General features: G+C 38.3%; 1 protein-coding gene and 1 long non-coding RNA gene across 2 annotated transcripts; both read right to left on the bottom strand.

The window, feature by feature from the left end:
* Positions 1 to 37: 37 nt before the first annotated feature.
* Positions 38 to 5,020, bottom strand: LOC141784304 (uncharacterized). The gene is made up of 3 exons (XR_012597430.1): positions 4,967 to 5,020; positions 299 to 2,141; positions 38 to 196 (listed from the first exon to the last, which is right to left on the bottom strand). It is a non-coding gene; the product is annotated as an uncharacterized LOC141784304 (long non-coding RNA).
* Positions 5,021 to 7,001: 1,981 nt separating this feature from the next.
* On the bottom strand, positions 7,002 to 13,077 carry LOC141784501 (uncharacterized). Its single transcript, XM_074662339.1, has 6 exons — positions 11,541 to 13,077; positions 11,272 to 11,435; positions 10,972 to 11,195; positions 8,712 to 8,841; positions 8,304 to 8,404; positions 7,002 to 8,044 (listed from the first exon to the last, which is right to left on the bottom strand). The coding sequence occupies exons 1-6, from the start codon at positions 13,075 to 13,077 to the stop codon at positions 7,798 to 7,800; spliced, it is 2,403 nt and encodes an 800-aa protein (XP_074518440.1). The 3' UTR covers positions 7,002 to 7,797.
* Positions 13,078 to 14,265: the final 1,188 nt, after the last annotated feature.

Below are 14,265 nucleotides of genomic sequence, written 5' to 3'. Positions count from 1 at the left end.
GAAATCAGTGAAGTCTGTGAAACAGAACTTGCCTGTACATCAGTTTTGTCTTTGTATGGCACATTAACTTTTGCCTTTATAGCCTCTCGAGCCTTCCAGCACTTTGTCCCAGCAGTCACAGTGCGATGTGTCTTTTGGCCTTTGTCTATCCGTCTGCTGATGCCAAAATCAGCTAATCTTGCCCTCCCAGTTACATCTGCAGAAAAATATAAGTAAAGATTGACACGTGACAACAAATGGAAATGGTTTACTTTTCCATGGTACCATTTACTGTCTCTGTATCTCTAACTTGTCTTACCAATCAAAACATTTTGTGGTTTGAGGTCTCGGTGGAGAATTTGAGGATCTTGATGAAGCACACTCAAACCCTCCAGGACCTCATGGACAAGTTTCTTCTTCTGTGGACCACCATCCTTGTTGTCCTTGATGTATTCTTCCAGGGTGTATTCACAAAGTTGGAGAACAAGATATCCAAATTTCTCTTCCTCTGCAAAGTCAACATACTGCACGATGGATTGATGATTCAGCTTCGGAGTTCGTAAAATTTCTTCCTCCTTCTTCAGCACCTGATAGTTTAATTTAGTCATTTTCTTAATAGCAACTTCAGTGCCATCATCTCTCAGCCCCAAAAAGACTTCAGTCCCATCACTACCCTGGGCGATGCGAAATTCATCCTTGTCTATATAAATCATGCTCCCTACTCTGGTTACTTCACTTTCACCCATTTCATGGAGCTTCTCTAGTTTTTCTCTCCACCACTCACTGACTTGATGCCATCTGCGTTGTGTTGAGGTTGCTTCTTTGTCATTTGGATCTCCTTGTTTCCCTTTCTTTTTCTTCTTTTTCCTCTTTTTCTTGGATCCAGGTTTATCTTCACACTCTGTGTTTGGTTTGCTCAGATGACTTCTCAGCTGTCTGATCACTTCTTTAAGATCTTTTAGCATGAGCATTTCTACGTGTGCCAGAATGTCATCAGGCACTGACGTTATCCCTGCTGATGTGATGAAGTGAACAGCACTTGGAAATGAGAGCAAGTTTCCAAATATGCCATAAGAGAAAACTCTTCTGCGAGCAGAATGTTTCTCATGCATAAAAGAAGCTATATTTCTGCTGAGCTGCTCAGTCAAGACAGGATCAAATCCGTTTTTGTCTTTTATTTTCTGCGTTATCACATACAGAGTTTGCAGAATAACGGTTCGTACAAGAGGTATCTGTTCTGAGCCAAGCTGCTTCAGTAGCCGTGGGATAAGGACGCATGCTTGATCATTTTGTATGTGTTCAACAGAATTTAAAACAACATGTAAACTCAAAACTGCTTGATTTAAAAACCCATGGGGCATGTTTGGAAAGCGACTGACTACACTTTGAATGTAGGTGTCCCCATTTCCAGTATCATACAGCCATTTGATACTTTCCTGGCGGTACTTTTCTGCGAGTGGTCCAGTCACATTAAAAAGTGTCTCAATCACAGTCAGATGAGTCTGGGGATGCTCCTGCAACATTAGGCAGTGAAATTTCTTGAACACATCTTCAGGCCGATTCTCCCGCACAGCAAGTTCCAAATCCAGAAAAGGTTTGACTTTGGAGCATAACTCATCTCCTTTGGATGCAAAGTCACAGATCTTCCGAACTAGTTTTTTATTCTCTGTGCGATGATTGGGATAATCAGGAGGCAATGGTGTTACCAGACTCCCAGCAGAAATCAGTGCCTTGAAAACATCATCCCTGTTGTTAATAGCAGCAATTTGCAGAGGTGAGATGTGTATTTTATGTCCATTTGGATCAGCTTCTGCTTCAAGCAGTTTCTCCACAAAAAGAAGGGGAGCATTGAACATTGAAGCATACTGCAGAGGTGTGAGGCCTGTTTGGGAAGAAAGATTTGGGTCTGCACCCTCCTTCAGAAGAAAGGCACAAATCTCCCTCTTGTGGTTTGCAACAGATGTGATTAGTGGTGTTATACAGTCATCATACTTGGTACACGGGTAAAGTTCATTAATGTTGGTGTCTATCAGTAATTTCTTCAACTCCTCAACGTTGTTGTCTATGATACACTGTATAATAGGATGTTCTTCTTTTACACTGAGCTCAGATAGAAACTGGAGGAGCTGGTCCATTGGATCCATTTCTTTGCTTCAGAGAACCTGTGTAAAAAAAAACCAATCCAATAATGTTTTAATTAGTTAAAACATTTTGTGTTGTTTTAAATTAAAAACAGGAAACAAAACAAAAAAAAACACAACAACAACAACAACAACAACAACAACAACAACAACAACAACAACAACTATAAAAAGAACATTGCTCTTGGTCAGAGGCTTCTTCTGATAATTTTCTTCAAGTGTACATGATAAATGCATTGAGAAGCTTAAACAAAACTATGCTGTCTAACTATGTATTTAGAAGGATATTTTGAACCTGTTAGCATTTCATTCAGAGACCGGAAGGCTACAGTGCTGCATGAAAAAAACAAGAAAAGAAAAACCTGTTTCTGTAACACGTCTAACCTGATGAATATATGTGATTCAACTACTTTTATTATACTACATATACACAGTCTTTTATTTTCCAGTTAGCTGCAAGTCAATTAGGACAAAACAGCCAGGGTTGCAGGCTCTGGGCCTACATTTTTTGAATGCTAACGTTAATGTTAGCATGTCAGGATTCTGGTCATGACTTGCAAACTCACACCTCCACTTTGTATTAGAGAATACTGAATACAACTGAATACAACTTCACTTCCTTGACTACAAACAATTTTCAACAATATGGATTCACATATGAAACATGGAAATATCAAATAACTATTACACTGTAGTGGTCAAGCAAATGTCTTAAAGGGATAGTTCAGTTTTTTGGAAGTGGGGTTGTATGAGCTCTATGTGACCACTAAGGACATTAGATACAGTAGAAAGTTGTCTCCTCTCCCTCAGTAAGACACAGACTGTAATCGATGGTGATGAGGAAATAGACGCTAACAGGGAAAGACCGTACCAAATTCAAAGGCTATTTTCTCTGCCTACAAGAACTAAAATCATAAAGTAATACCACAGTTTAAGAGTACGCTACATAAAATATTTTTTAAGTGCATTAAGTCTTCGGAAATATAAACATTTATTCGGACCTAACTAACTGGTCATTTATCCTTCCGCGCAGCGCTAGTGCGCTCCGTCCCCCCTCCTCCTTTCAGCTGTAGGGAATCTAAACAAGCTATGCTTCACGCCGGTTGTAGCCTTGTGTAAGTTTGATCAAGTATCGTAATTCTTTTGTTTGTACTCTAAGGATTGTGAGGCAGCGTAGGAAATTCAAAATGAGTGACTATGACAGCGACGATGAAGTTCCATTCACTTTGGAACCAAAAGGATACCTGAATGAACCGGAGCACACAGAGCTGCTACAGATGGTGACTGAAAGGAATACAGAGGAAACATCCACGGACACTGGACATCAAGATGCTGAGTGTTACTGCTGCCACGACTGTTGTCGTTGTTGCTGGACACTCCAGAATTTAGAAGAGCAGGGAAATCTGTGTGATGAGTTATACAGACGGCTTGAGAGCCAGCAGTGTCCTCAGACAAATCCTGAAGAGTGTCTGTAACCAAGTTCCACTCGTGACAGCAGTAACACTCAGCATCTGTGGGCATTGAGTCACAGCTCAGACATTTACACCACTGAGTATTTCCGACTCTATCTTGATGTCCAGTGTCCGCGGATGTTTCCTCTGTGTTCCTTTCAGTTGCCATCTGTAGCAGCTCTGTGTGCTCCGGTTCATACAGGTATCCTTTTGGTTCCAAAGTGAATGGAACTTCATCGTCGCTGTCACAGTCACTCATTTTGAATTTCCTACGCTGCCTCACAATCCTTAAAGTACAAACAAAAGAATTACGATACTTGATCAAACTTACACAAGGCTACAACTGGCGCCGAAGCATAGCTTGTTTACATTCCCTACAGCTGAAAGGAGGAGGGGGGACGGAGCACACTAGCGCTGCGCGGAAGGATACATGGCCAGTTAGTTAGGTCCGGATAAATGTTTATATTTCCGAAGACTCAATGCACTTAAAAAATATTTTATGTAGCGTACTCTTAAACTGTGGTATTACTTTTTGATTTTAGTTCTTGTAGGCAGAGAAAATAGCCTTTGAATCTGGTACGGTCTTTCCCTGTTAGCATCTATTTCCTCATCACCATCGATTACAGTCTGTGTCTTACTGAGGGAGAGGAGACAACTTTCTACTGTATTTAATGTCCTTAGTGGTCACATAGAGCTCATACAACCCCACTTCAAAAAAACTGAACTATCCCTTTAAAGCTTCTCTTATCTGAACAAAATACGCTCTTACATACATTTATATTTTTAGTATAGTTCTCCACACTGAGCTGAGTTGATCTATCTCAATTCTGTGCTGAGCTTTGTCTTATTCGTATGCCACTGTTTCTTCACTCTTTACTTCCTCTTCTGAAAAGTGCAGGAAGCTCTGGGTGTGGCTGTCAAAGTTAAGTCAAGTCAAGTGTAAAGTCTGTGTGGTTTCCTACTCACACAGAATTTTCTAATTTTTCATTTTATTTCAACTGAAAACTTTTTAAACAGTAAGAAGCTCAAACAAATTAACAAATACTCTGACATTTAGGTGATGCAATCTTAAGGAAACTCATTCAGGAAACAAAAGGCTCCTGTTCAGAACAAGTCATCAGGAAATAACTGATCTTCAAAAACACATCAAAGATCACAATTACACTAAGGTGAATAGTTTCATTCTTCCACTTCAAAAACCTAAAGTAGCTGCTAGTTAACACAAGAGTTGGGTGAGAAAACAAATCTGTAAATGAATTCTCCCAAAGATGGCACATGTCTGACTACAAGCAAAACAAACTATAAAGTCTAACTTGTTATTTCTTAATACATTTAATGTTTTTAGGATAGATTTTGAATTTTAGCATTGACCAAGTGAATTAAAAACAAACTTACAGCTGTCCTTCCAACTTGTTGCTCTGTGTGCATCTCTCTTTTACTCACACTCCCTCATCTGTTTCCTCCTCTTCCTCTTCCTCCTCAAAGTTACACACATGTGCTCTGGTTGTTCATTTGAATCTGCCCACATTACTTTGTTGTCCTGTTTATGGATTGCAAACTGAGCCAAAAGCGATTCAATAAAAATGTTTTCAAGGTATTTTGAAGCCTTTTCCCCCATGTTCCTGCTTCTCAGGCTACATACAGGCTGCCGTAACTTTGGAGTTAATACGGCTGTGGATGCAAACACATTTTCATTCAGTTAAGTCACACATCCTTTGGGGGACCATGAAGCATGTTAAAAAATGGAGTGGATAAAGAAAATGATCTTAGGTTAAAATTATCATTTGGGATTGATGTTTCAAAAAAAGGTCAGTATCAGGTAGGTTTATTATTATTGTTTATTCCTTAAGCCTACTACAGGTAAGTATGCCAGGAGAATAAAAAGCAAAATACAGTTCTTTTTTATCCTTTCTCTTCCATCAAGAGCTCTATTTATATGGTAACTAAAATTGAACAAAAGCTTGTATATCAATGCAGAAGTTAAATTACCTTTATGACAGAACTAGTCAAAAAAGGACAATCTGTCATTTTACTACTTGATTAAAATGTGTAAATCTGAAAAAGAAGTGTAGTTTAAAATTCAAATCAAGCTCAGTGTGAACTGGAGTGGGCCTCAGGTGTTGTGACAGGGGAGATATGCATTTAGAGAAGCTTTTTATCTAGATAAGCAACCAGACATCGACTTTTTTCCCTTATTTACATTTCTCAGGAGATTTTCACTCTGAAATATGTACAAAACAGAATTTTCACAACAATGTGTCAGTTGGTCTCTACTGAAGGTCCCTGTTGCTGTCTCTACCATGAGTATTTCATTGAGCAAATCCTCTGCTGTGCATGTTGACACTGGCTGATGTTGGTTTCCCTATGTTCCTCCATCAAAGTTTTCAATGATGCCATGACGCCATCCAGTGTAACAACATCAACATGAGCAGTTACGGTGTCAAAACAAAGTTGCAGGTGTGGCGTTAATTCTCACTTTCAGCAACTCTCTGGTCAACTCAGTTTAACTTTTAATGAATCCATTGTGTCAAAGGAAGACAGTAACATTCTTGACTAATATATCCTCATATAAAGAGAAACAGAAAATAAAATGTGACTCAAACTCTGAACTCTAACTTTCTGCCCAAAATTAAACAACTTGTTACATTTTGGCTCAGTTATTAAGTTTCAGGTTTTCATTACATTTTGTTTTTATTACATATCCGATTCAGTACATTTGTTACATAATCAGCCAGTTATTACATTTCAGGCTTTATTTCATTTTTTACATTTTGGGTCATTGTTGTTGTACATTTCAGGCTCTAACAAGGCTACAAACACAAATCAAAGTAGTTTCAAAACAACAAAAAAGTCATTACATAAAACAGATATACAAAAAATATTTCAAGAGGATCACTGGAGGATAAATGCACCCAAGAGTGAACTTAAAAATATAAACAGGAAAATACATCCTTTTGCTAAAAGTGTAAATATTTATAGAAAAAAAAAACGTAAAAAGAGTATTAAGCATGTAACGACATGTTTAACACTTTACAGAAAAACTTGCAACACTGAGTAATATTCAATAGCTGAAAACACAATAAAAAAAATTTTCAGTAAAATATTATGGTCACAACTATGTTCTGAGTGTTGGAGCCTGGACTACAACAGTAAAGGTGTTGGAGCTGTAGGTGTTGGGTGGATAGCACCACAAACTCTGACTGAGGGCTGAATCTGAAACAACATTCATAGGCCTTTGAGACCAACATCTTTTTTTTTTTTTTTTGTATATAGCTGTCCGAGAGGTGTAACAACAAAATATATGGTTGCTTCATTTGACCTCACTGGCATATATGTATATATATATATATATATATGTTTATATATATATATACATATATATATATATATATATATATATATATTGTCATTTGTAAGAAATATTTATGCACATATTCAACAAATCCTACAGCCTGCTTTGCATTTAGGACCATCCCACAAGTGCGTTGGCCAGTTTTGAAGTCCAGAGATGAAAGGCGTTAAAGTAAGCAGCATATTCTTAACATTCAAAATACTCTATTAGATCCTTTGGTCTCAAAACAACAACAAAAAATCTGTGGGGAACACAATGGTCAACTGATTCATTGTTAAGCTGATATGAGCTCAGAGCAGTCAGCTTTGAGAACTTGCTGTCTGCCAACCCCTTGCTCTAGTCCAGAGCCAATCACACATCAAAATGTGGTCACCTCTGGTTCTGAGCTGACTGAGAGCAAGCCGCCAACAGGTTAGGTAAAAAAAAAAAAAGTAAGATTTTTAAGTCCATTTCACTAAAAAGTCTTCACTTATAAGTCTTTTTATGGTGATTTTGAAGGATAGGCAGTTAAGAGTAATTAACAGTATCTTATGAACAATGCATTTCTCTTCAAAATGTAAAATATGACAAAAAGAAGAGGTAAAATTAAAAAAATAGAACCAGAAAAAGTCATCCACAGCCTGGACTTACAGATTTTTGTTCTGAGGGGATTAGCTGAGACATGATGTTACAATTATCTGAAACATTTCATGGGAATCATACACTACCATAGTACACTTGTACTTGTACTCCCACAGCAGTGGGTGAATCTAGGATTTGCTCTCCTAAAAAAAACAACCAACAGTCATTTAAATCATCGTGAGGCAGCAAATTTTCATTTACATTGAAATAAGATTTGCTGCAAAACCAAATGGCGTAGTCAGTGAGCTGGTGGTTACTTCCCATATGGTGTTGTGGATACTGGATAAGTTTCTTGAACTGGGAAATCAACATGTTCCTCAGAGTCTGTTGGTTCCAATGCTGCTTCGGTGGCGTTGTCTCCTCCTGAAAACTCTTCTGTTTTCAGCATTTTCTTCAGGACTGGCCTCGAATTCCACCCTTGACTTTTGGCAAAAATATATACACATCCAAATAGTGCAGGAAACATTGAGATCACGTCAAGTTTGGCGGCATCCTCTTCACTGAAAATAAAGAAATATATCATAAAGAATATCCGAGATTAGAAGGTTATGCCAGTATTTCCAAATCAGATCTGCTGAAAAAAGATAATAACAACTTTGTATTTGGCTACAATGAGGAGCAGCACACGTGGAGGAAAATAATCATGCTATTGAAAGGTTTGATGCTGGTTAATAAAGAAAAAGAAGATGGGATAGAAAACCATAATGATATCAGTGTGGTAAAAATACAGGGCTGAAATTTTAACTCCTTTGCTCTTACTAGTGTTCCTGGAGGTTTCTCATGAAGCGCAGCAGTCCCAAAATGTTGTCAGAGTAGACGTTCTTCTTGCCATCCAGTTTCTGGACCACTTCTGGTGGGAACTGTTACACAAAAAAGAAGTTATAGTTATGCTTTTATTTTGAAATTAAGAAATACAATTGAGCTGCATTTTGATTGATTTAGGTACCTTAACGCATCATTGTAACTGTGAGGGAGGGGAAGAGTAGGCAATTTTCCATGCTGGACATTTACACAGCATTGCAATAAAGATTAAGTATGTTAAATGAAAAAACTGAGATTTTGTTATTTAAAAAATGTACATTTATTACCACCTAAACACAATTGCCAGATACTGGGCATCAGTACCATATGGTTTCAAATGTAAAAGGTATCCATCCCTCGTCTCACCTGATTTTTCCACTCTCTGAAGGATTCCCCTATGGCACATTTTTCCATAGAAGAAAGTAATTCTGGATCAGCATCTTTATATTTTGCCACTTCCTTTTGGTTTCCAATCTTCCTCAAATACTCTTCTCTCCTAAATGAGCGGAATTGAAAATGTTTGAAAAATACATGAACAACAAACATGTTCTTAATCCTATCCAGACTTTTTATAGACAATGGTGTTACATTAAGGCTCAGCTTCAGTGACATCAGAACTTTTCAGCTGGTATCAACAAGTGTGTAGTGAGTCAGAGGGAGTGTTTTAAAGTGAGTGATGCAGAACAAGGACACTTTTGTCAGTATCAAAATTATTCAACCTCCTAAATTGGAAATCTTATAAGAGAACACATTCTGGAATATGGGGGTTGTAAATTTGACACTGCAAAATTCATTGAAAAGGGGCAATTTTGTTGAAATTTGATATGACTTTAATATTTTTAGGGTTGCCATTTTTGTGGCATTTTTATCAATAAATTTTAAAAAAAAAGCAAGTACATTATACAGTGGGGGAAATAAGTATTGAACGAGTCAACTTTTTCCTCATCACATTTATTTCTAAAGATGCAATTCAACGAAATTTCTACCAGACATTAGTTTTAACTCAGATAATCCACACACAAAAGAAATCAAAACATTCAGATCCATAAATAATGATCATGTGGAATTAAGTACGATAACACAGGACAAAGGATTGAACGCGCCAACTGAGACTCATCTAATACTAAGTGGAGAAGCCTTTGTTTGCATTGACAGCTTCCAGACGCTTCTTGTATGTTTTAACTAATAGCCCACACTGCTCAGGTGTGATTTTGGTCCATTCCTCTGCACAGGTTGTCTTTAAATCTGGAATATTCTTTGGTGCCCTCTGGTGAACCCTTTTCTTTAGTTCTTTGCACAAATGTTCAGTTGGATTTAAGTCAGGTGATGGACTAGGCCATTCTAACAGATTGATTTTCTTTTGTTGAAACCATTTGAGAGTCAACTTTGCAGTGTGCTTTGGATCGTTGTCCTGCTGGAAGGTCCAGCCACGTCTCATCTTCATCATCCTGGTGGATGGCAGCAGATTCAGATCAAGAATTTCCCCATACATGGCTCCATTCATTGCTCTGTCAATTATATGAAGTTTGCCAATACCATGAGATGAGAAACAACCCCACGCCATGATGCTTCCACCTCCAAACTTCACTGTTGGTGTTGTGTTTTTTGGCTGATCTGCAGTGCCATTTCTCCTCCAAACATGGTTTGTAGTATGACAGCCCAAAAGTATCCCCAGAATTCTAATATCTCCCAGTGTTCTACAGGCTTGTCAAGATGCTGTTTAGCAAACTTTAAACGAGCTTCAACATGCCTTTTCTTGAGGAATGGAGTCTTGTGGGCTGAGCATCCATAGAGGCCATAGTGCATTGCCTATTGTTTTCTCTGTAACAATTGTACCTGCTGCCTCCAAGTCTTTCTGGAGCACTTTCAGGGTGGTCCTTGGCTCATTGAGTACACTTTTGACTATCTTATGAATCCCTGGCCAGAAATCTTGAAGGAGCTCCTGTGTGTGGCCTGTTGATGATAAGGTGGTGCTTCTTCCACTTGCTAATAATGGCCCCAACGGTGCTGACTGGAATATTCAGGTGCTTTGATAAAAGTCTGTAACCAGTTCCATTCTGATGCTGAGCAACAATCAGGTTACGAATGTCTTCAGAGAGCTCTTTGTCTTTACCCATCATGAGGTGTGTGGTATTTAACTGCTTGGTGAAAAAACTACCTTTTTTATAGGACCATCAATTTGCTGTAGCCCAGCTGATGTTTGTTTGCACTAATTGGAAGTTCAAGTAATAATTACTGACAGATTTTAGGTGTGTGGTGCATTTCCTTGCCAAAGTATACAGCCTTTCCATGGTGTGTTCAATACTTTTTTCCTGTGTTATCGTACTTCATTCCTCATAACCATTATTTATGGACCTGAACATTGTGATTTCTTTTCATGTATAGATTATTTGAGTTAAAACCAATGTTTGGTTGAAATTTCGTTTAAATTGCAGCTTTGGAAATAAATGTGATGAGAAACAAGTTGACACGTTCAATACGTATTTCCCCAATTTATATGTAACTCTAGACTAAATGTTTAGACCAAACAAACATCTGAATTTGTCATGCAATGTCAGACAAATGATCAGCTGCTTAACAACGTATTAAAAAGACTGCTCTATCAGTTCATCAGTGTTTTTCTTACATGTCCCGTTTCCAGAAGAAAGGATGATTCAGACATTCTCCAACTGTCGGTCTCCTCACTGGTTCTTCATGGATCATCCACTCAATGAGATCCTTTGCCACCACATCTTGAACATGGTCCAGAGTGTACTTCCCTTCAGCAATGTTGTACTCACATTTGTAATCTTCATCACCAAATGGATGGTGAGTTCCAGAGAGGATGTAATAAATCAGCATCCCTGCCACCTTAAGAATTAACAGAAGCATTAACAAAAGAAGTGATTTTTCAGGAAACCAGTGAAGTCTGTGAAACAGAACTTGCCTGTACATCAGTTTTGTCTTTGTATGGCACATTAACTTTTGCCTTTATAGCCTCTCGAGCCTTCCAGCACTTTGTTCCAGCAGTCACAGTGCGATGTGTCTTTTGGCCTTTGTCTATCCGTCTGCTGATGCCAAAATCAGCTAATCTTGCCCTCCCAGTTACATCTGCAGGAAAAAAATAAGTAAAGATTGACACGTGTGACAACAAATGGAAATGGTTTACTTTTCCATGGTACCATTTACTGTCTCTGTATCTCTAACTTGTCTTACCAATCAAAACATTTTGTGGTTTGAGGTCTCGGTGGAGAATTTGAGGATCTTGATGAAGCACACTTAAACCCTCCAGGACCTCATGGACAAGTTTCTTCTTCTGCAGACCACCATCTTTGTTGGTGTTGATGTGTTCTTCCAGGGTGTATTCACATAGTTGGAGACCCAGATATCCAAATTTCTCTTCCTCTGCAAAGTCAACATACTGCACGATGGATTGATGATTCAGCTTTGGAGTTTGTAAAATTTCCTTTTCCTTCTTCAGCACCTGATAGTTTAATTTAGTCATTTTCTTAATAGCAACTTCAGTGCCATCATCTCTCAGCCCCAAAAAGACTTCAGTCCCATCACTACCCTGGGCGATGCGAAATTCATCTTTGTCTATATAAATCATGCTCCCCACTCTGGTTACTTCACTTTCACCCATTTCATGGAGCTTCTCTAGTTTTTCTCTCCACCTCTCACTGACTTGATGCCATCTGCGTTGTGTTGAGGTTGCTTCTTTGTCATTTGGATCTCCTTGTTTCCCTTTCTTTTTCTTCTTTTGCCTCTTTTTCTTGGATCCAGGTTTATCTTCACACTCTGTGTTTGGTTTGCTCAGATGACTTCTCAGTAGTCTGATCACTTCTTTAAGATCTTTCAGCATGAGCATTTCTACGTGTGCAAGAATGTCATCAGGCACTGACGTTATCCCTGCTGATGTGATGAAGTCAACTGCATTTTGGAATGAGAGCAAGTTTCCAAATATGCCGTAGGAGAAGACTCTTGTGTCTGTTGAATGTTTCTTGTCTGTTAAAAGAGCTATTTTTTTACATAGCTGCTCAGTTAAGCCAGGATCAAATCCATTTTTGTCTTTTATTTTCTGTGTTATCACATAGAGAGTTTGCAGAATGAGATCATCTGTAGCAGGTATCTGTTCTGAGCCAAGCTGCTTCAGTAGCCGTGGGATAAGGACGCATGCTTGGTCATTTTGTACCTGTTCAACAGAATTCAAAACAACATGTAAACTTAAAATGGATATATTTAAATATCGATGGGGCACGTTTGAAAAGCGACTGACTACACTTTGAATGTAGGTGTCCACATTTCCAGTGTCCTTCAGCCATTTGATACTTTCCTGGCGGTACTTTTCTTCATCTGGTCCAGTCACATTAAAAAGTGTCTCAATCCCAGTCAGATGAGTCTGGGGATGCTCCTGCAACATCAGGCTGTGAAATTTCTTGAACACATCTTCAGGCGGATTCTCCTGCACAGCAAGTTGCAAATCCAGAAAAGGTTTGACTTTGGAGCATATCTCATCTCCTTTGGATGCAAGGCCACGGATCTTCTGAACTATTTTTTTATTCTCTGTGCGATGATTAGGATAATCAGGAGGCAATGGTGTTACCAGACTCCCAGCAGAAATCAGTGCCTTAAAAACATCATCCCTATCACTGATGGCAGCAATTTGCAGAGGTGAGATGTGTATTTCGTGTCCATTTGGATCAGCTTTTGCTTTGAGCAGTTTCTCCACAAAAAGAAGGGGAGCTTTGAACATTGAGGCATACTGCAGAGGTGTGAGGCATCTTTTGGAAGAAAGATTTGGGTCTGCACCCTCCTTCAGAAGAAAGGCACAAATATTCCTCTTGTTGTTTGCAACAGAAGCGATCAGTGGTGTTATATAGTCATCGTATTTGGTGCATGGGTAAAGTTCATTAATGTTGGTGTCTTTTAGCAATTTTTTCAGCTCCTCAGCGTTGTTGTCAATGATACACTGTATAATCGGATGTGTTTCTTTTACATTTAACTTGAATAGAAACTGTGGGAAGAGGTTGACCTTTGGATCCATGTCTTTGCTTCAGAGAACCTATGTAAAAAAAAAAACAATTAAAAAATTATGATCAAAAATGGTTTTATTAGTTAAAACATTGTACCATTTGTTCTGTGAAAACAAAACAGAAACACCATGCTGGAGGTGGTTGCTGGACTAGTGAGAATGTTGACATAGTCATGGTTGAAGGCAGTGTGTGTGTGCTGCCACTGGCACTGATCCAAGGTGGAGGGGCCCGGTTTAAATTTGTGTTTACAAACAAGTAATAAAAATTCCTGCAGACCTTGAAAGAAAATAATATTTCCTTACAGCGTGTTAAGGGGGATCATTTGAGCCTGGCAGCATTTAATCTAGTGTCCAGGGATATATAGTGCTGCGCAAGTAAACAGGAAATAAAACAGCTGTTTTTTAACACGCCTGACCAGATGAGTACATGTGAGATGACTAATTTTATTACTCTACTTGAAAACAATCCTTTATTTTTATATGGTTTATCATAGTATTTAAGGTTAACAAGTGCAAGTTTATTAGGACACAACTATCGGAGTGTTCTTCACCTACATTTTTTGAATGCTAATGCTCGTGTTAGCACGTCATGATACTTGTTATGACTTGCAAACTCACCAAGAGAGACACACCTTGACTTTTTACTTACAATATTAACCTTAAAAATGAATAAAACTATAAATGTCCTTGACTACAAACAACTTTAACAATATGGACGCACCTTATCATTAGAATGTCAAATAACTATCACACCGGAGTGATTGAGCAAAGGTCTTCATTAAAGAAGCAGCTTGTGTAACCTGAGCAAAATATGGTGTTATATACAGTTTATATTTACAGCATAGTTCAATAAATCAGGATAAGAAAAGAAACTTACACGTTTGGGGTGTGGTATCAGCAGAAGAATGT

Source organism: Halichoeres trimaculatus, unplaced genomic scaffold (genome assembly GCF_033239565.1).
Source record: "Halichoeres trimaculatus isolate MK-OKI-2021-1 unplaced genomic scaffold, fHalTri1.1 fHalTri1_scaffold_22, whole genome shotgun sequence".
NCBI lineage: Eukaryota > Metazoa > Chordata > Actinopteri > Labriformes > Labridae > Halichoeres > Halichoeres trimaculatus.
The sequence above is the reverse complement of the archived record's forward strand: the minus strand, read 5'-3'. Positions and strand labels throughout refer to the sequence as shown.